The sequence below is a fragment of the Myotis nattereri genome (assembly GCF_964212035.1).
Source record: "Myotis nattereri genome assembly, chromosome: 15".
In the NCBI taxonomy this organism is placed as follows: Eukaryota; Metazoa; Chordata; class Mammalia; order Chiroptera; family Vespertilionidae; genus Myotis; species Myotis nattereri.
In genome coordinates, this window is record NC_138090.1 from 26,477,329 (window position 1) to 26,500,718 (window position 23,390).

At 41.7% G+C, this 23,390-nt stretch overlaps 1 protein-coding gene across 1 annotated transcript in view; it reads left to right on the forward strand.

Moving 5' to 3' along the window:
* Positions 1-537: 537 nt before the first annotated feature.
* USP10 (ubiquitin specific peptidase 10) overlaps positions 538-23,390 on the forward strand; it is a gene marked incomplete at its 5' end in the record, with an annotated part of 63,170 nt that continues 40,317 nt past the window's right edge. Inside the window, 3 exon segments of the mRNA XM_081107968.1 lie at positions 538-595; positions 598-653; positions 21,218-21,286. Coding sequence (XP_080964094.1) covers positions 538-595; positions 598-653; positions 21,218-21,286 — 183 coding nt within the window.

Below are 23,390 nucleotides of genomic sequence, written 5' to 3' on the forward strand. Positions count from 1 at the left end.
AGGGCGTTTGCTTGTTTGCTTTTCAGTATCCTCCAATTGTCAAGCAAAAGGCATGGCAGAGTAGACTGTCAGGATCTGTGGAATGAATGAAAAGTGAGTAAGTGAATGAATGGACGGAAACGTGATCTCCATACACCAGAGGACTCCTCTGGGTCTTCAGCGCTCACTCCGGGGACCCTGGCCCAGGGAGGCTCTGGGGCTGGGGCTGCGGCTCCGGGCACCGGACATCCCGAGTCCCGCCCATCAATCACCTCGACAGCCTCCCAGCAGGTGAGAAGCCGGGACCACCCTGGTGCTTTGGTGTTTTTACTCCCTCGCCTGCGATTTCCCCCTTCGGCCCTGCACCGGGGCTCCGGTGGCTCCCGTTCAGCTCCAGGAAGAGCCGCATCCGCCCCACAGGCGCGGGCTCAGAGTCCACCCCGGGCCAGCTCCCGCCGCGCACGCCCACCTGTCCGCCGCGCAGGCGCAGCACACGCCCGGCGCGCCCGGACTCCCCGCGCCCCGCGGTGCGCGGCCAGTGCGCAGGCGCGGCGGCCGATGCGAGTGCCTATGTGCGGGCGAGAAGATGGCGGCGGCGGGGGAAGCAGCGTGAGGAGTCGGGCGAGCGACAAGGCTCATTGAAACGGGCCGCCATGGCCCTCCGCAGCCCACAGGTAGCTGCCGGCCCGCGCCCTCGGCTGGAAGGGGCCCCGAGACGCGGCGGACGGGCGGCGGGGCGGGCGGCGGGCGAGCGCCCGCACCCTGGCCCGGAGCGAGGCGTGTGGGAGTGGGGGAGGGCGCCGGGACACGCTGCCTGGGACTAGGCCCCGAGCCTCCCGCAGTCATCGTGCCTCGGCCGCCCGCTGCCGCGGTCCGCCCCGCGCCCGAGCCCGCCGTCCCCCGCCCGTAGGAAGCCGCGGGAAGGGGGCGCACGGGCCCGCTGGAAGAGGGCGTGGGGGGAGGGCGCGAAGGGGTTAAACCTCCCTGGCTGGACCGCGCCAACTGTGGAAATGGGGCCCTTGTCACCCGGAGAGGCAGCCTGGGGCTTCGGCAGGCCCATCGCGGGGCAGAGCTCCCAGCACTCCCGTAGCCTTTCTTCCCTGAGCAGATTTGGGGGTGTCCTGTTTCTCCCCGTCTCCAGTGGTTGCTTTCTCGGCTCGATTGACCCCACGGGGGGCTTGGCTTGCTGGGTTACTCGTTTGTAGACTCAAGTCATGAAAGGAACATCCTTAGGTTACTGTTGCAAAGAAAACTGAAAATAAGTCGCCAGGGCTGTACTTTTACTCGCGAGTGACATCTTTTGCACGAATCCATGTCAGCCTGCCTGACAGTGTGCACCCTGTCACAACAGTATCTAAAGTTAGGGCATGTTTATAATAACCCCATAGAGGAAAGAAACTAAATGCACCTTTCGATTTTAGGGAGATGTATGTATGTGTCGAGTTGAGTTGGAGTCACACTCCTCCCCTCCCCCATGACAGCTACTCTGTATAAAAAATCGACATGTTATTATTTGTCAGGTTTGCTGTAGACTGCTGATTTGTTAACATCGAATTCCTAGAAGTCATTGCACTTTTATGCCGCCTCAATGTGCTTGTGTATTAAATATGGGGGAATGAAACAAAGTAGCTATTCGGTACACTGGTGGCGGGTAAATCCTAACCCTTTTAAAGTATTGGTTTTTGTTGCCTTTTTGGAAATGAAGTCGATCTTAATAACTGTTGCAATTAATGCGTGTTGTGGAACTTAAAACGTGAAAACCTTTTAAAAAAATAAATATACAGCCCTAACCGGTTTGGCTCAATAGAGAGCGTCGGCCTGTGGACCGAAGGGTCCCAGGTTCGATTCCGGTCAAGGGCATGTCCCCAGCAGGGGGTTTGCAGGAGGCAGCTGATCGATGTTTCTCTCTCATCAATGTTTCTAATTCTCTATCCCTCTCCCTTCCTCTCTTGTAAAAAATTAGTAAAATATATTTAAAAAAATAAAAATTAAATCTACAGAGAGTTGCAATTTCGTTAGATTTTTGGTATGTACTGTAGTTAGTTTGCACTAGAAGTTTCTCCTTTAAACTTTTTGTTCACGTGTACATCTACTCTTTAGTATTTAGTATCGTACTTTGTACAAAAAAGGGACTTAGTAGTTGGACAATTTTTACAAATGTGTAATTAAAAGATTTTAAGATATTTGGTATTTGCTTTTTTCTCAACTTAAAATATGCATGTAAATAGCTTATTATAGTAAGTATGGACAGGTTCAAGGGTTATTTTTTTTTTTTTAAATAGGCCGCTTCAGCAGCAGTGGAATCTTTTTTTTTTTTTTTTTTTTAATATATTTTATTGATGTTTTACAGAGAGGAAGGGAGAGGGATAGACAGTTAGAAACATCGATGAGAGAGAAACATCGATCAGCTGCCTCCTGCACACCTCCTACTGGGGATGTGCCTGCAACCAAGGTACATGCCCTCGACCGGAATCGAACCTGGGACCTTTCAGTCCGCAGGCCAACGTTCTATCCACGGAGCCAAACTGGTTAGGGCAGGTTCAAGGGTTATTGTGAACTGATGTGTAATAGAACATTCATGGTGTCGGCTGGTGTGGCTCAGTTGGTTGGATGTCGTTGAGTACCCAAAAGTTGCCGTGTTTTGATTCCTGGTCAGGGCGATTGATGTTTCTCTGTCATCTATGTTACTATCTCTCCCTCTCCCTTTCTGTCTCTGAAATCAATGAAACAAAACAAAGCTATATTTTAAAAGAAAGAATATTTATAGTGATTTTGAAATGAAAAAAGCATGTTCAGGCACAATTCACTTCCATTATTATAGGCACTAATCACAATGCAAAATTGATTGAAATGTTAATTAGCAGTGATAATATGTGAACCTAATTGTAATTTTGTTTTCATTCATTGTTCTAGTACTGTATGTTTTATACAACAATATGGCCTATATACATCTTCATAAAATTGGAGTGGCAAAAGTTAGCTGAATATAAATACTAGCAGCACTTTGGGGTTATTCTTTTAAAGTACGTATGGTTTAAATGATATTAAGTTCTAGCATAGAGAGTTTAGTAAAGGAAATAGTAGGATTTCTCTCTTTTAAAGTACAGTAATGAAAACAAGTAATGAAGTTATAGGTGATGAGATTTAATTATTGGATCCTGCTTGAGTCAGGTTGAGCATTTTAATAAATTTTACTCAGTTACCTGCTGTCCTAAAGGTCCTTCAGCCTTAAAGGCCATTCATTCATTAATTCAACAAACATTGATTGAACACTTACCCTGAGCTAAGCACTATGATATGCATATTGCTTGTTTACTATTGGGAATAACAACCACAAATTAACAGTAAGGGTGCTGTTTATTTTATCTTTTTTTTTTATATATTTTATTGATTTTTTACAGAGAGGAAGGGAGAGAGATAGAGAGTTAGAAACATCGATGAGAGAGAAACATCGATCAGCTGCCTCCTGCACATCTCCTACTGGGGATGTGCCCGCAACCCAGGTACATGCCCTTGACCGGAATCGAACCTGGGACCTTTCAGTCTGCAGGCCGACGCTCTATCCACTGAGCCAAACCGGTTTCGGCTATTTTATCTTTAAAAAAATATTTTTATTGATTTCAGAGAGCGAAGGAGTGGGAGAGAGATAGAAACATCAATGGTCTGAAAGAATCATTGATTGGCTGCCTCCTGCATGCCCCACCACTGGGGATGGAGCCCAGAACCCTGGCATGTGCCCTGACTGGGAATTGAACCTCCTGGTTCATAGGTCGATGCTCAACCATTGAGCCACACCGGCAGGGAGTAAGAGTCCTGTTTTAAAATTGGATTAAGGTTGGAGTTTTAAAACTTTATATATATTTTGTTTTATTTTCATTCTGTTGATCGAATTCTGTTTCCTGAGTTGACATGAAACATTGCAAAACTTGGAAACATTTCTGATCCCAGTAGCTTTCAATATATATATATATATATATATATATATATATATATATATATATTTAGCTTTCAATATTTTAACAAATACAAGTGATGAACTTTGACAATTGAAATATAAGTACTTCTCTAATTTATGAATATTTTTTGTCGAGAGGGAGCTGATTAAATTATTCGGGATAATTAATTTGAACAGATTAGTTTTGCCTTAAACCAGAACAAATTTTTGTGATCATTGAAGTCATTTATAATGACATCCCCACAATAATGCTTCCTATACTCTATTAGATATCATGCAGCTACTGCTGTCCTGGTCATCTGCAGCAGGCTCACCTCAGTCTTTTCATTGCCTTGAAATAGTGGGGCCCCCACATTTTACACTATGGAATATTTTGGACCCAATTTTACAGCATATTGCAGAGTGTTACTACAGGGTGTCCCCCCCAAAATGTATACACTTTGAATGATTATAAAGTCAGTGCTTATTAACATATAGTTCATTTTCAAAATTTAAAAGAATCTATAGATGTAAGTGTGTGTACATTTTTTGGGGACACCCTATATATTGATGAATATCTTTATATCTGACAACTGTATTAATAATTCTCAAAATACGTTTTTATTGGAGTCTTACATAGGACCAACTAAAGTATATAAAATTATTTATATACAGGATACTTGGAGATACCTTTTTTCCTTTGCATACTGACAGCAAAATATTGAAACATATCCTAAGACTAGTGATGCTGTTTAAAGTTGGTGAGTTGATGGTTGTTGCCTCAGTGGTTTCCACAGAACAGCGGTGCAGATGAATGGCTTCCAGGGCCTCGCCCTCATGCTCTGGAGCCCATATTGTTGGGACCAGAGTGTACTGAAATTATAGTGAACAATAAGTGGATCTGCCTCGTTCTGAACAACTCTTAGAGCAAAAGTTAGGATATACATTCCAGAGCGTTTTTTTTAAAATGTGGAACTGGCATGATTTAGTAGTGTTCATATAGGAAAACGTAAAGGAGAAAATGATTACAAAGCTTAATGGGTATTTACTGCCAAGCCCAGTGACACATTTACTTGGTGCTTTCTTTGCTCAGAAGAGAGTATTCAGGTACTTGAGAAAAGTTGTATCTCTCTACTTGAAGTAGTTACATCAAGGTTATTTTTGTTTGTTTTAGCGTTTTTGCAGATTTCAGACATGTAAGTACTTGCTAATGGATCTGGTTTTTCAAGTGGCACATTAAAGGTGGTTGCTGAGGACATGTCTTACTTTCTAATATGCCAAGTATGAAAAAATAGGAAGAGTTTGCTTTTGAATTGGTAATTAGACTATTATATTTCTATTAACTGCCACACATACAAAAATCACTGTGGCACCAAACAGATAAATCTGTTTGCTATGGAATTTACTGGCCTTAGGCCATTGGATTACTGTCATTTGTCACTTTAGTGCTACTTCAGCAGTGTAGATGTTCCTTTTCAAAGACTTACATGTGCTTGGACTGCAATTTTCCTGTTTATTGAACTGCTCTCCCCAAAAGTCTTTCTATGACCATTTCTGTCCATTGGCTGGATTAAGAATTTCTGTAGGTATACGTACTAGTAATAAAGGTAGCCCAAGGGGTATGTTCATAGTATTTGTTTCAAGACTCAAACATTGTAGAATCTATCATAAATCTAGATGTGGAGTCTCAGAATGTAGACTTTTCACGAGCTGGCTACTACTTTCTATTTGAAGGCTCCACGGCCATACCCCATTTTCAGCAGAAGACCTGAGAAACCAGAAGCTGTCAGCCAGTTAACTCCATTCTGCCCTCTGTCTTGAAGCATGCCGTGCTGTGGTTGTCCTCTCCTGTGAATAGGGTAGGTGAGGTATTGAGGTGGAAGTGTGGTTTGGGACTGAGAGAGAGGGGCAGTGCGGGGAATTAAAGCATGTATAGTGTTAGCCCAGTGCCTGCCACCAAGTGTCTGCACTCTCATGATGACTAGTCTGATTTTCAGGCCCATCCCATTTTGTCTCTGCAGCTTTATTGGTTACCATTCTTTAGATCAATTCTCAATTTATTTTTCTGCTATCAGCTTGAGGGCCACTTCCTAAGTCTGCACTCTCTTACTCAAGTATTAGAAATGTGTTAGAAATGAAAGTGCATCCTAATGGACAGGCTGCAGTCCCCACTATTCTGCCTTCTTGATATTACATTTAGTTCCCGCCTTCCCCCCATATTTGATGGTGGTGGATTTTTGTTTCCCCTTTAGTCTTTATGAAGAAACTAGAGGCCCAGTTCACAAATTTGTGCATGGGTGGGGTCTGGCAGCCCCAGCCCCACCCCTGATTGATGTGGGAGGAGATTGGGGGCAGAGCTGGCTGGGAGGAAGGGCCCATCAGGGGCGGGGACAGCGGGGGGGTGGGGGGGCGCCGGCCCCAACCCCCAAAAAACACAAATTAAGACTACACCTGTTGCCTGGCCAGAGTGGCTTAGTTGTTGTTCTGTGCACCAAAAGGTTTCTGGTTCAATTGCTGGCAGGGCACATTCCTGGGTTGCAGGTTCAATCCCTAGTTGGGGCACTTCCGGAAAGTAACCAGTCAGTGTCACTCTCTCATATCGATGTTTCTCTCTGTCTCTCTCTCTAAACCAGCGGTCACCAACCGGTAGTCTGTGAGGTCCGATAGGTTGGTGACCGCTGGTTTAAGGAAACCTTTGGAGCAGTGGTCGACAACCGGTGGTCCGCGGACAGTGGTCCGCGAGGCCTGGAAGGTTGGCGACTGCTGCTCTAAACATATCCTCGGGTAAGGATGAAAAATAATGAAAATAAAGTATGTCTTAAAACAAAAAAAAGACTGCCTTTGTTGTTGTGGATGGGAGTCCCATGAGTATTATAGCCCCCAAACGCCCACCTGAGCTATATAGTCCTTAGCTGAGATCCACTGATTGCACTGCAAGTGGTGGGGATGGCTCTTTGGACCATCTTCTCAACTTTAGTCTTCTCACTGTTGACAAAAATAGAAGTTTACCATTGTGAATATGTGTCAAAAATGTTCATTTTTGTGTTTAATATGTTGAGTAAAGCTGCATATCAGTATAAATTACATTTTGTAAGCCATGGACCTTGTGAACTAGAACTGCCCAAGAACATTTAATAGATGGTTCTGCATTGAAAATTTTGATTTGCCTTTGGTCTAACAAGGTGTTACAATCTGCATTCATTTTTTTCACGTAAACATGATAGTGTCATAGTGTTCTCTGTGCAGTGTATTTTTATTTTTAATATATTCATTTAAATTTAGTCAGGACCAATTAACTTGTGAATTTATTTGGTGTTTTGATAACTGTCAGGAGGATTACTAGTGGGTTTTTTTGCGTGTGTGTTTTTTATTGTAGACAGTTTATAACATTAGAGGAGGCAGCAATGACTCTCTTTTTAAAAAATAAAATGTATTTTTATTGATTTCAGAGAGGAAGGGAGAGGGAGAGAGAGAGAAACATCAGTGATGAAAGAGAATCATCGATTGGCTGTCTCCTGCACACCCGACACTGGGGATTGAGCCCACAACCCGGGCATGTGCCCTTGACTGGAATCGAACCCAGGACCCTTCAGTCCGCAGCCTGACATTCTATCCACTGAGCCAAACCGGCTAGGGTGCAGTGCCTCTCTTGAGAGACTTTCATCTTAACTCATTAAAATGTATACTCCCTATTCTTTCTGAAAATACCAAATTATTTTAATTTTATTGATTTCAGAGAGGAAGGGAAAGGGATAAAGATAGAAACATCATTATTGAGAGAATCATTGATTGGTTGCCTCCTGCATGCCTTGCTACTGGGGATCAAGCCTACAACTCAAGTATGTGCCCTGACTGGGAATCCAACTGTGACCCCCTGGTTCATAGGTCGATGCTCAACCACTGAGCCATGCTGGCTGGACTGCTCTTGGTTCTTATAGAACTCTTGGCTTTTCCATGCAACAACTACACAGTGTGAGTTAAGTGCCAGGAGCATAAACTTTATTTTTCATCTGTGACTAGAGTTCTGTTTAGTGAGAAAGGTAAGAGAAAAAAAAAATCTTATGCTCTTCAGTTTTGGCTGGAAGCTTAGCTGAATATAACTTGAACTTGACACAGTGATGCTATAGCAGTATTCTAGCAATGACTAGACTTGGACACAGAGTTACCAGGGCTGAGTTTGGAAACAGTTTACCTCACATCCCAAGGTACATGTTGAACAAACACGTTTTTTAAAAAAATATTTTTATTGATTTAGAGAGGAAGGGAGAGGGAGAGATAGAAACATCAATGATGAGAGAGAATAATTGCTTGGCTGCCTCCTGCAAGTCCCACACTGGGGATCGAGCCCGAAACCCAGGCATGTGCCCTGACTGGGAATTGAACCGTGACCTCCTGGTTCATAGGTCGATGCTCAACCACTGAGTCACATCAGCGGGCCAAATGAGTTTTTTGTGTGTTTTTTTAAGGTGGACAGAAAGTTAAAGTACCTTTTGTTTCATTGCCGTTGATTTCTTATTGGGTGATAGATTTGAGTTAGCTCTTTTAATTAGTTCATCACTTCTCTCTGAAAAAGGAAAGTAATTCCATATATGTGGCTTTGAGGGCCCTTTGGACTTTGATTCTGTAGGTGCTTCATCTTTTCTCCTATGGTCAGTTGGCCATTCGAGGAGGCCTGCAGCCTGCTGGGCCTGTATTGGGCTCTGTGTTCAGGGTGGTGAAAAGAAGACATGGCCCTGCTTGGTGAAGGTAGCACCGGACAGATGGTCGTCTAACTAGAGCTTTGGCCAGTGCCCTTAAGTAGGAGTTCAGGGGCCCTGAGGGTGATCTGATGGGCTCAGGAAGGTTTTCTTGAATATGTGTGTTCTGGTTCTCCAGTGCCTTCACTGCCTAGCATAGCATCTTGCCTTAATTGTGTGTCAAATGGATAAGTTAATTGACAGAGGGACCAGTTGAAGGAAATAAAGAGCACAGCTGGTTGTCATTCAGTATGTTCAGGGCTGCATGTGGGTTTGTTTTGTTGTTTATGGTTCTGGCAATGAAGAACAGGACCACAGCATACAGATCCATGATTAAGAAGAGGTGGGCTGCTATTAAATTATTTTAGATTGATGATAATTTCTGCAATAATAATGGGTGACCTCTAGCTTTCTTTAAGGTTTTTTATGGCTCTCTGTGTCTCTGTTATGTAGTTTCTTCGGTCCAGGTGCCTGACCTGTATATCAGATATTTCTCTCTGTTTTGTTTCATTATTTGGGTTGTTTTTTTTAAAAAAATGTAGTTCTGAGATCATAGGACAGTTATTGATGCGAATAAGATGTTTTCACCATATTTTTCCCATGCCCAGTTGGTAGGCCATGGCAGTGATCCTTCGTTGACATGGCAAGAGCAGATGCCCTTATCCCCTAAATTTGAGAGCCAAGGCAAGGAGATGTTAGCCTTCAGGTAGCGAGCCCGTGTGTCAGTGATGAGCTTGGAAAGAGAACTTTTCAGTTGGTTTGCCTGTTATTTTTTATATTTGCCACCTTTATCACTGTAGATATCCCAGCCAATGTCATCATTAATCTACTAGGTTTTTAAAATATTTTCTTTCATTTGTTTAATTTTTTTTTTCAGTTACAATTTACATTCAGTATTATTTTGTATTAGTTTCAGGTGTATGGATTCATTTTTTAGTTGTTTCTAATTGTGAGTTGATTCTTAAAGCTAATTAAAGCACAATAGTAAACTGAAGGATAAATATCTTTAATTCATTAATTATTTTGGAGGCACAGCTGGAGTTATATTTTGCTAAGTAATATAGAAGAATAATTTGTATTAATTTAAAACACTACTTCCTGCCCTGGCCAGTGTGGTTCAGTTGGTTGGGCATTGTCCCATGCACCGAAAGGTCGTTGGTTTGATTCTAGGTCAGCATATGCCCAGAGTTGGGGCTTGATCCCAGGTAGGGGGAGTGCAGGAGGCAGCCAATCAATGATTTGCTCTCACATATATGTTTCTCTTCCCTTCCTCTCTAAAAATCAGTAAAAATATCTTTGAAATACTGCTTCCTCAGTGTGACATGGCAAATTCTTAGCTATCAGCACCCGTTGTGCATTCTTTATTTTAAGCAGATAGTAATTTTGCATTTTTTACTGCTTCTAAGTAACTGGTTTTCATTAACCAAAGCAACTCATTAAGGGGAACATTCTGTATTTCCTCAAGATTGGAAGGAGAAGGGTATATGTACCAACTACCATAAATACTTCTTGTTAGGCAGTTCTAGATTTTTTCCAAGGTATTTGAAGAGACCATTGGCAAGGACCAACAAATCAGAAGAAAATCATTTATGTAGGAGCTCTGATTTAGTGATGCACCTTCGTTCCTAGCAGGTGGCTTTAGTAGCCAAGCTTTTGTTGGCTTGGTTCCAGTATATTTCATTAAGTGAGAAATCTTGTAAAACAGATGCATTTACAAGTTTTTGCCCATGTAGCACTCTGTTTAATGAAACACTAGAGTTTTGATTCAGTGTTGTTGGCAGTAGTTGTCCATGTGTGCAGTGTGGGGTTTGAGTAGGTGGTCAGGGGGTTCAGGCAATTATCAAGGCTGAGCCAGGTGCCAACGATCTGAGGTGATAATTGAGTGATGATGGCATAGAGGCTTAAAGGCAGGCACCCTTACAGTGATAGCATGGAGCAAAATACAAATACTCACAAGAGTTTAGGTCAGTGGTTCTCAACCTTGGCTGCACATTAGAATCACCTGGGAATCTTTTTAAAATCCTGATTTCTGGGCCTCATCCTCCAGAAATTGTTTCTTTGTTATGGGGTGGGGCCACAACATTAGTAACAAAGAAACAGAATTTCTGGAGGATGAGGCCCAGAAGTCAGGATTTTAAAAAGATTCCCAGGTGATTCTAATGTGCAGCCAAGGTTGAGAACCACTGGTTTTGGTGCTGTTTGTTGTGTGGACAAGGAATATGAAATCTTAAAAAACAAAAACAAACCCAAATCAGATCATAGGACAGTTATTAGATGTTTACAAATATAGAGTACTTAAGAATTCGATTTATGTAAATGAAAGATTAATTCTGAGGTGGTTGTTTTTCAAGAGCTGTTTTATAATACAGCTTTATCCTCAATCGTAGATGTGCATCAGTTAATTTGTGCATGAAAAAAAACTCAACCTTATTGTGTTATACTTTAACAATAAATGTACCCATTATAAGTTTGCAGTTGACCTTTTAAGACATATTTTTATTGATTTCTGAGAGGAAGTAAGAGGGAGAGATAGATACATCAATGATGAGAATCATTGATCGGCTGCCTCCTGCAGTGGGGATCAGGCCCACAACCCAACATGTGCCCTTGACTGGAATTGAACTTTGGGACCCTTCATTCTACAGGCGACGCTCTATCTACTGAGCCAAGCCAGCTAGGGCTAAAGTTTTCTTTAAAGCTTAATCAGCCCTAACCGGTTTGGCTCAGTGGATAGAGCGTCGGCCTGTGGACTGAAGGGTCCCAGGTTCTATTCTGGTCAAGGGCATGTACCTTGGCTGCGGGCACATCCCCAGTAGGAGGTGTGCAGGAGGCAGCTGATCGATGTTGCTAACTCTCTATCCCTCTCCCTTCTCTGTAAAAAAATCAATAAAATATATTTAAAGCTTAATCAACTTTCTTGATGATGTTTAATTTAAAAATTAGATATTATATCTTAATTATATTTAAAGATTATATTTAAAAATGAAAATTGTGCTCCTGGCTGGAACATCTCTAGTGATGGTTAAAAGCAATAAAAACCAGTCAGAGCAGTCAAGTTAAAATTTTGTCAGCCCACTTATGTCTGGGTGTTTAAACTACCATTGTGAATATGCAGAGGTTATCATTCCTTATCCCTAGAACTTCATTTGTTGTGTTTTTTTCTCTTTTTCCTGAATTCATTTGTTCAACAAAGTATTTTAAGCACCTACTACTATATGCCAAGTACTGTATTAACTGTTCAGGATACAAAGATGAATTTAACTTGGTTCCTGTTTTGAAGGCATAATAGTATATGTGCAGTGAATTTCACCCATTACAAGTATATTGTTTGATGAGTTTTAACAAATGTATATATTTGTGTAATTACCTCCACTATTGTGTAATTAACTCCACAGTTAAGACAACCATTTCTACCATTTCCATCACTCCCAAAAGCTCCCCGAAGTTTCCCCTATGCTCCCTTGCAATCTCTTCTCATTCATCCCTGGCCCCAGCGAAGATAGAACTATGGTTGATCCTTGAACAACTCAGGAGTAGAGGCGTTGACTCCCATAGTCAAAATTTTGCATATAATTTTTGACTCCCCAAAACCCTACCAGACCGTTGTCTCTCACCATCAGTCAACCAACCCTTGGCATCCGAGGACTTCCAACCACGGATCAAAAACAGTACAAGTATTTATTTTAAAAAAAATTCATGTTAGTAGACCTGTGCAGCTCAAACCTGTGTTGTTCAAGGGTCAACTGTACTGTTTCAGTTTTCTTTTGTATTGACAGTCTTTTTTCTTTTTGCCCCTCCCCTCCTTACCCCTCCCCTCCCCTCCTTTCTCCTCCCTCTGTCCCTCCCCTGTCCCTCCCCTCCCTTCCCTCTGCCCTCTTCTCCCCCTTCCCTCCCATCCCCTTTCCCTCCCCTCCCCTCCCACTGTCCCTCCTCTTCCCCCTTACTCTGATTAGCACTCAGGTGTTTGTAATGGTTGTGAAAATAGGTGGAATCTTCCCTAATTTATTAGCTGTGTTCCATGTGATAAAAATTCTATATAGCAAGTTATTGAATAATGAGGGTTGTTTCTATTATCTTGCTGTTTAGTACTAGTTTAGCAAAAGTTAAAATTTAACTGTCATTGTGTAATATAACTAATTCAGACATGGGACTGGAAAGTTTGTAAGTTGGCTTTTTGTTAAATGAATCAGGTTCTCCAATTTGGAGATGCAGTCTAAAAACAAGTTTTAGCCCAGAATCTCCATGAAAGCACTTAGAGCAGCGGTTCTCAACCTGTGGGTTGCGACCCCTTTGACGGTCGAACAACCCTTTCACAGGGGTCGCCTAAGACCATCCTGCATATCAGATATTTACATTACGACTCATAACAGTAGCAACATTACAGTTATGAAGTAGCAACGAAAATAATTTTATGGTTGGGTCACAACATGAGGAACTGTATTTAAAGGGCCAGAAGGTTGAGAACCACTGACTTAGAGTATATTAAAGCCAACCTATTAAAAAGCCTACTTTGGAAGGTGAGAGGATATCTTCTGATAGGACTTTAATAGTCAGAATAGCCCTAACTGGTTTGGCTCAGTGGATAGAGTGTCGGCCTGCGGATTGAAAGGTCCCAGGTTCGATTCCGGCCAAGGGCATGTACCTTGGTTGTGGACACATCCCCAGTAGGGAGTGTGCAGGAGGCAGCTGATTGATGTTTCTCTCTCATCGATGTTTCTAACTCTCTATCCCTCTCCCTTCCTCTCTGTAAAAAATAAAAAAAATATGTTTTTTAAAAAATAGTCAGAATAAAATACACAAACCATGTAAAACTAGACACTAAATTTTAGTACTTTGACATTTGAATCCTAAGGAGGGTTGCTGTCTGTGGGTGTGACTTTATTACAAAATTTATCCATTTTGGGACTCCTCTGCCCCAAGAAAGTAAAGCAGAATTCTGCTACAACCCAGTTGGTTGAGGAATAAGCCTTTCTCTGCCTCCCTCTTTTTTCTTCTCTCTCTCTCTCTCTCTCTCTCTCTCTCTCTCTGCCATTTGTAACACTCATTGCAACTTGCAATATACTTGCACAGTTACAAAACTAAATGTCAGTGTGTCCTGAACCCTGTGTTTGTCTAATTCAAAGTTTATTCTCATAATCTAGCACAGTTCACTGTGGATAGTTGGTGCTCAATACACATTGTTAAATCAACAAAATTCCTGCTGTGCTTTGACTGTTTAAACAATGTCATCCCCAGATGCCCTCAGCCCCTGGCAACCACAATCTACTTTCTGTATCTAGGGATTTGCCTTTTCTGGACATTTTATATGAATGGAATCATACAACATGTGATTCTTTGAGTCTGGCTTCTTTCACTCAGCATCATGTTTTCAGGGTCCGTCCTAGGGGGTAGCCTGTATTAGTCTGAGAATATTCCCAAACGAGTGTTTCTCTTAGTCTTTGTTAGATCCAGGAGATCCTCTGGAACTGGGAAGGGCTTTGGAGGTTGTCTAGACCAGCATCCCCTCATTTTAGAGATGAAATTAAGGCATTTACTGTTCTCAAAACTGCCTGGTACTGGCACAAGAATAGGCATATAGATCAATGGAATAGAATAGAGAGCCCAGAAATCGGCCCGAACCAATATGCTCAATTAATATTTGACAAAGGAGGCAAGAACATACAATGGAGCCAAGATAGTCTCTTCAATAAATGGTGTTGGGAAAATTGGACAGACATATGCAAGAAAATGAAACTAGACCACCAACTTACACCATACACAAAAATAAACTCAAAATGGATAAAGGACTTAAATGTACGACAGGAAACCATAAAAATTCTAGAAGAATCCAAAGGCAACAAAATCTCAGACATATGCCGAAGCAATTTCTTCACTGACACAGCTCCTAGGGCACTTGAAACTAAAGAGAAAATAAACAAATGGGACTTCATCAAAATAAAAAGCTTCTGCACAGCAAAAGAAACCATCAACAAAACAACAAGAAAACCCACTGTGTGGGAAAACATATTTGCCAATGTCATATCTGATAAGGGCCTAATCTCCAAAATTTATAGGGAACTCATACAACTCAACAAAAGGAAGATAAACAATCCAATCAAAAAGTGGGCAAAGGACCTAAATAGACACCTTTCAAAAGAGGACATTCAGAAAGCCAAGAGACATATGAAAACATGCTCAAAGTCACTAATCATCCGAGAGATGCAAATCAAAACAACAATGAGGTATCATCTCACACCTGTCAGACTGGCTATCATCAACAAATCAACAAACGACAAGTGCTGGAGAGGATGTGGAGAAAAAGGATCACTTGTGCACTGCTGGTGGGAATGCAGACTGGTGCAGCCACTATGGAAGACAGTATGGAGTTTCCTTAAAAAACTGAAAATGGAACTCCCATTTGACCCTGTGATCCCACTTCTAGGAATATATCCCAAGAAACCAGAAACACCAATCAGAAAGGATATATGCACCCCTATGTTCATAGCAGCACAATTCACCATAGCTAAGATCTGGAAACAGCCTAAGTGCCCATCAGTAGATGAATGGATTAGAAAACTGTGGTACATCTACACGATGGAATACTATGCTGCTGTAAAAAGGAAGGAACTCTTACCATTTGCAACGTCATGGATGGAACTGGAGAGCATTATGCTAAGTGAAATAAGCCAGTCAATGAAGGAAAAATACCACATGATCTCACTCATTCATGGATAATAGAGACCATTATAAACTTTTGAACAATAATAGATACAGAGGCAGAGCAGCCTCAAACAGATTGTCAAACTGCAGCAGGAAGGCCGGGGAGGGTTGGGGGGCAGGAGGTAGGGGGGTAAGAGATCAACTAAAGGACTTGTATGCATGCATATAAGCATAACCAATGGACATGAGACACTGGGGGATAGGGGAGGCTAGGGGACTGTCTAGGGCGGGGGGATAAAATGGACACATATGTAATACCCGTTGTAATACTTTAAGCAATAAAAAAAAAAAAAAAAAAAAAAGAAATTAAGGCATTTATTACTCAAAACAGTTTATTAGTTCTTAATATTTCTCATATCCCAAATTCAGTTTCCTTGGGTCGGGAAACCAGGGAGAAGACTGTATTTCTCCTAGGCTTCCTTTTATCTGTGACTTGGTTCTGTCCTTTCACCCTGTGAGGCTTGACTTTGGATCTGTACATGGGAGTTGTTCCTGAATAGTTGCCTGACTGCCTTGGAACCTGTGAAGTACGATGCACATGCAGCAAAGTGTGTATTGATCACTGCCTTTGTATCTTAATGTTTACCTCAGAGGCTGATCTCCTATTTCCGTGAGTTTTGGAGAGCAAAGAACATTGGTTGGGTAGCACCCTGCACATGCATTCACACTTCTGGAGGTGAAATTTTGGAAGCTTGATTGAAGACTCAATAGGCTGTACTGCAGTGCCTCCTGGTGCCATGACGTAGTGGTAGTCCTCCAGTTCTGCTTTGCAGAAAGTGCTGTTTGTGGACCTTAGATCTGTGGAGAAATGCAGGGAAACAGCAAACATCTCTCTTCCTCCATCTTCCTTGGGCGGAAAATCTTCGCTTTTCCTTTAGCACAAACACTGGTATTTTCAGCTTTGCCCAGCCCTTTCCCCAGGGTTTATAGACCAGGCCCTCTGACAGGTTGGCTTGTCCGGCGCAGCTACCCCCAGGGGCTGTGCATCAGGGAGGTGTCTTGTTTCCATCCTAACTGTGTTGTGGACATGCCCCCTTTTTCTTCAAGAATTTCTTATATATGTATTTTTCATGTCCTCCTAGAAAGGTTGAGAAAATAATAAGACATGAGAACAGTGGAAGTTCTGTAAGCCTGAGCTGGGGTCAGTTGGACATGAGGGAAAAGGGAGCTTTCTTCCTTGGGGGTCGGAGTTGGGGGTGGGGAGAGCCACTCTGCCTCCCAGGCTCGCTTTCTTAAGGAGCATGGAAAGGTTGGATGGCCTGGTGATGTGTTCTCCTTTCCTGTGAGTGTCATGGCAGCTGGGAAAGGAACACTTGATGTAGCTTTCATGACTCCATTATTCACCTACCTCTGGTGGGAATTGCTTAAAACCTAGAGCAATTTCTAGTTTTGACTTGCTTTATTTGATACAGCTATTAGAAGAGTAGAGTTCTTAATGACATTTCTGTAATGTGGTGTGACCACCAGAGGAACTTCAGGCATTTTCTTTTGTTTCATCCTCATAGCACCCATTTATTGAGCATCTGTATGTGCTAAGCCCTGCACCAAGCTTTGGAAATGTACTTCTTTGTTCCTACTGTTTAGTTTCCCGTGCAAACTTAATTGTCCTATGTTTTAACTCTGTCTTACAGGACAAATTAATTCATGTGGTCAGTGGCATTTTCTTCCCCACTGATTATAAATCCTGTAAAATCAGACACAGAATTATATTCATCTTTTTTTTTTTTTTCCGAATTAAAGAGTCACATTTATTGCAAATGGGACTATAAGGGGGCATTTTGCTCTCCCAAATCTCATAGTGATAAGATGGCCACAACACCAGATTTATATAGGCACAAACCACAAAGGTATTGATTACATCCCAGTGTTTGGAATGAGGAACCTGGTTCGCAAAAAAGCAGTTTACAGAAGCAGAAGCAGCATGTTATCTAAATTGTAGTTTTGGGTCTCCGGATCACTGAGTTGACAGAAACACATTATCTAGAGCCTCGGGTCTGGAATGAGGAACCTGGTCAGACTGAAGCATGTGATCTCAATTACAGTTTTTGGGTCTCCGGAACACTGAGTCAACAGGGACACGTTAACGGGAGCCTCTGACCTTGGGATAACTGTGCTGTCCTTCCCAGGTAAAGGAAAATGTGCTTTCTAAGACCAGTATGACCACTACCCATGGGATATTCACATTACAATCAATAGGGTATTTAATCGAATGGGGTGATTTATATAATTCAGAAAATTAAAACAACTGCCATTATTTTAGCAAGCAAATAAGTACAGAAACCAAACAGCAGGGTTAAAGTTAAACTATAGTTTCTACCTGAGACGATTGCTACCATACTTCATTCCCCACTGGTTTTATGTATATGAGTCGAATCATGGACTCATCTTCGTTAGTTAGGGGATTGTACTGCCCCCTAACTACAAGTAGTTTGACCGAATTAATTTTTCTAAACTGCCTGCTTGGCACATTTAGTTTTCTAATTACTAACTCCACTTCCTTTAAGGGCATTCTCTATTCTGTTCTTGCTCTCCTGTCTCCTAGCACATCTAGTCCCACTTGGCCCTGGACTTTCTCACCGGCTAGTTAAAATGTTCTTACAGTTACCAGGGCCCCTAATGCCACGGTTCCCATCAGTACTGTCCTCACTGAAGCCCAGTTCCCCTCCTGCGGGCGTCGAGCCTCCTCCTGGCCTGCATGGAGCCCAGGCTAGGGATCTCAAGCGTGAGGCCGCTGGCTGCCGGGATCAAGGCTGTTTCCTGGTGCAGGAGCTGGGAGTGGTGTAGCCAGGTCTGGATGCTGTCAACCTTAACAGCCATAGGGCGACAGTGTATAGTCCCTTCCAAGTTGGGGTGAGTCCTTGGGTCATGAACTTCTTTACCCACACCGAGTCCCCAGGCTGGAAAGGGATGTACAGGGTCCGAGGTGGGCACTGGCAGGGCGTCTCGAACAAGCTTATGGCTGGCTCTCTGGGTATACTGCAGAGCCTGTAAGGACTTGAGCAAGGAATGGTTATGACTTTTAGCTTTTAATTCCTCCCCTAACTTTGGGTGGGATAGGGGTAGGTCTACCAAACATGATTTCTAAAGGAGAGAACCCCTCCCAGTTGGGGGTACAGCTGGCCTGTAAGTAGGCAAAGGGCAGGAGGTTGGTCCAGTTTTCACCAGTTTCTGGGGTAAATTTAATTAAAGTTCTTTTAGAGTCCTGTTCATACCTGCCCTGAATTTGTGGCCGGTATGCACAATGGAGTTTCCAATTTATGCCTAAGACTTGAGCTGTACGTTGAGATACCTTGGGTTCTATGACTGCTGGTAGCCCAAATCTAGGTATAATCTCCTGGAGTAATTTCTTGACCATTATAGAGGCAGTTTCTGTCCTGGTGGGATAGGCTTCAACCCATCCCAAGAAGAGTCTATACTTATACCTCCCAATGCTCTCCTGGGGAGTTTCCATGGGCCTGAATTCCCAGGGGGACCCGCTACCTTGCATTTACCTGTGACCTGCCTCACAAAAGTTCAGAAGTCTTGGTGACGCCTATGTGGGTAGCCTGGTGTAACTGGGCAACTAACATCCGACCTAGAGCCTCTGGGACCAACAGTCTGCCATCTGGTAGAGTCCACCAACCATTTGGTCCTCTGGTAGCTTGCTTCTGTTCTGCCAATTCCTCCTCTTGTAAAGACCCCACTGGTTTTTGGGCGGCTTCCTTGGCAGCTTGGTCTGCAACTTGGTTTCCTTGGGCGGTGTAGGGTGACTACCACCGCCCACTGTATACCAGATTTCATCCTGAACATAACTGCTTCCATCTTGTATGTAACAGTACCTTATCTGGTGATAATAGCGGGACATCTGTCAAGTCTGGGCGAGCCATTTGTACTGCGTCTGTTACCTCTATGCAGTCATGTATGGGCTCCTCCGAATCATCATCTGGGAGCAGGATAGCAGGGTTGATGGCCAGTGTCTTATGGAATCGGATGCGGGGCTGGTCCAGGAGAAGAGCTTGGTACTGGGTGACCCTGGCGTTTGACATCCATCGCTCCGGAGCACCTCGAAGGAGCGCTTCCACAGCATGGGGTGTTGTCAGGGCTAGTTCCTGGCCCAAAGTCAGCTTATCTGCCTCCTTTACCAGCAATGCTGTGGCGACCACTGCCCGGAGGCACGCTGGCCACCCTGCAGCCACGGGGTCTAGTCTCTTAGACAGATAGGCCACAGGTCTCTTCCAGGGACCTAGAGTCTGGGTGAGAACCCCTTTGGCAATGCCCCTTACCTCACTCACGTAGAGGTGCAAGGGCTTCGTGACATCTGGCATAAATCCTGTAAAATCAGACACAGAATCATTTTCATCTTTTTTTTCCCCCCAAACAATATTTCCCCCTAAAAATCAACTTTAAAAAATTCTCTAAAGGAAGGAGAATGTTTCACGCTTACATAAATAAAGAGATAAAGGTTTCCCTTGACAGTTTTCATGGCAAATTTCTGGATCTTTTGAGTGACCAAAGGTCATGCTTCTTGCCCCACTACCTGGATGTGCTTGTGAATGTTGGTGGTGTATTCTCTGGTCACTACCTCATTGATGGCAGAATGGCCCTTCTTCTCACCACCCTTTGTGGGAGCTATCCTGCTGGGTCCAGGTTAGAAAGGAAGAGCATCACTTTCAATGCATAGTTTCTTTCTGGACTTTTGTATGTATATGTAAATTATTATGTCAAGATGTTTTTGTTTTTTAAATATATGTTTACAGTTTTGGTAGCTACTGCAAGAGAGCCAACCAGAAATGTTTCCCCCCAGAATATCAATGCATTCTTATCAACAGGCTGTGAGAGTTATTTATTCACATTTACAACAATAATGGGTAATATCCATTTATATAATACTTGGTTACTGGTTATTTTTGAATCACATGCTTGTAAATTTCCCTGCAAGTTACTAGACTGTCAGCTTTATTATAGCAGAGGAACCACAACTCTTTTATCATTTTTATTCCTAGTACTGATCATGGTGCATAGCACTTAGTAGGTGTTAGTTTCCAATTAAATGAATGAGTAATCAGTGAGTGATTATCTTTTGTAGAAATCTAGTCACATTTATTCTTGTCAGTAACTTATTTCTTAGAGCTCCAGGGAGAATATGAATTGCCACACACTTGTTAAACTTGCTTCCATGCAGTTTAACCATTTTTTTTCTTTGTGTGTGTGTGTGTCTGTGTGTGTGTGTGTGTTCCTTTTTTCTTCTTTTTAAACCATTTTTTTCACCCCCAGAAAGTCATGTTTAGAATGCTATGCAGTGAGGGTACACAGCTAGGTTTGTGTCTGTCAAGTAATATGTTTATCTGTGCATCAGCTGTCAGTGGATTTTTAAAGATAAAAATTGCATACATATTTTTAAAAATCATTAAGATCATTAGTATTTTCCTTTTTTTGGATTTTCCTATCTTCCCATTTGAACCATATTTTTTGCTTTTCTTTAGTCTGTATGGCAGAAAACACTGAAATGGAAGTAGTAACATGAGTCAGCAGAAAGGTAAATGGAACAACTGGAAATGTTTGTGAATCAAAAAATTGTCCTGCAAACAGGATTCTGCTTATGAGTTTGGTGTACAAAACTGACCTGTTTCAAAATAAGCTTTAACAATTTCAGAGTTTTCTTTGACAGTTTTGTAGAAAAGGCTAAGTAGTATTTTCTTGTTTGTAATTGGAAAATAGGACACCTAGAAATCTTACTTTATAGACCTTTGATTTAATGAAGGAAGGATCTTGGGCATTCTAGCCTGAATACATCATAGAATTGTTTTAATATATGGTGGTTTTTTCTGAAAGTATATAATTTGTATAGTTTATGTGATCAATGACTCTCTCTTTTTCTCTTTTCCTTCAGTATATTTTTGGAGATTTTAGCCCTGATGAATTCAATCAGTTCTTTGTGACTCCTCGCTCTTCAGTTGAGGTAAGACAAAACTTTGTTTTATTGAGTATATGTGTAGATGTAGTTAATGGTTATGTTTTAGTTTTGCTTTTTTAATTTACGCTTTTTGATAAGGAATTCCAGGGTACAGAAAAGTGCAGAAACTAATATGAGAAATGCCTGAACCCACCAACCAGAAAAATGGATACACACTTTGAATAATTATAAAGGCAGTGTTTATTAAAATAAATTTCATTTTAAAAATGTAATAGAATCAGGTATTAAAGTGTGTATCCATTTTTTTTGGGACACCCTGCATTAACATTTAACTATATTTATAAATAGCAAAACATTACAGATACGGTTGAAACTTCCATTATACCCCTCTTTCATCTCATTCCCCCATTCCCAGAAATAACAACTCTGCTGAAATTGGTAAGTATTGTTTTCTGATGGTTTTTATCATTTACTACATGCGTATTATCAAAAGATAGTGCATTGTATTGTTTTATATGAAATGTCACATAAATGTCTCATGCTATATTCATCATTTTATAGTTTATTTTTAAGCCAATGTTCTTTAGATTTATCTATGCCGATGCATTTTGTTTTTGTTCTTTGATTTTAATTGCTAAATACCATTAATTGAACACATCACAGTTCTTGTTGAGGACTATTTAGGTCTTTAGCTCTTCCCACTATTACAAAAATGTTGCAATAAGCATATTTGAAATGTCTTCTCATGCTCCTCTGGGTTACTTCAGGATATATTCTAGGAATGACACTGCTGGGTTGTGCAAGTGATAAACATCTTTAGTTTTACTAGGGACTGCTTATCTGCTAAGTGGGTTTTAGGGTGTTTTTTTTTTAATCCTCACTTGAGGATCTTTTTTTCCCCATTGATTTTCAGAGAGTGGAAGGCAGCAGGGTAGGGTAGAGAGAGAGAGAAACATCAATGTGAGAGAGATACATCGATTGGTTGCTTGTCACATGGGCTCCGACCGAGGCTGGGGATGAACCTGAAACCCAGGTATGTGGCCTTGAGCAGGAATTGAACCTGTGACTCTTGGGTGCAACGGCTGACACTAACCACTGAGCATGCTGGCCAGGGCTCTAAGTGGTTTTAACATCAGCAGTGCATGAGATGTTTCTCTATCTCATTTAAAAGCAAAAAAATCTTGCCTAATTCTCAGTATAGGCATACTTAAGATTTGTTAATATATTTTAATTTGATGAATTATAAATAGATTGTCATTGTTTTAATTTACATTTCCCAGATTACAAATAGTTGAGCACTATTTTATTATTTTCATGTCTGTGGTGATACATTTCCACTTCTGTGAATTACACGATCTCTATCTCGTCTGTATTTTTTATCAAGTGTTTTTCTTTTTCTTATTGACTTACAGGGTTAATAATCTTGGTTCTGCATGTTACAGGTATCTCTCTTAGCTTGAGGACTTTTAATTATTTTTATTTTTTTAAAAATATATTTTATTGATTTTTTTACATAGAGGAAGGGAGAGGGATAGAGAGTTAGAAACATCGATGAGAGAGAAACATCGATCAGCTGCCTCCTGCACACCCCCTACTGGGGATGTGCCCGCAACCAAGGTACATGCCCTTGACCGGAATTGAACCTAGAACCCTTCAGTCCGCAGGCCGACGCTCTATCCACTGAGCCAAACCAGTTAGGGCAGCATGAGGTTAAACTTCATATATGATTCACTTTTTTTTTCAGGGTAAAGAGAGTACACTTTTCACTTTAATGTCTAATATATTGACTTTTTCCTCATGGTTTGTAGATTTTAGGTTTTCAAATAAATACCTTTAAAGAAATTTTTTCCTTAAGTTAATAAAGACATTTGTTTTCTTCTAAAAGTCTTATGGTTTTTGTTTTTACTTTAGCATGCAATACAACTTAAATTGAGGCATTGATTTTTGTATGTGTGTGAGGTGGGGAATCTAATAACCCCTCCTCCATGGCAATAGAAGTGGTCTCAGCACCATTACCTAGAACTCAGCCCTTAGGTGTAGTACCACTCTCTCAAGTCACATCTCCATATATGCTAGGTTGATTCTGGGTCTCCTGTTCTGTTGGCCTTTTGCTCTGTCTCAATACCATGTTTTAATTGCTGAACCTTGT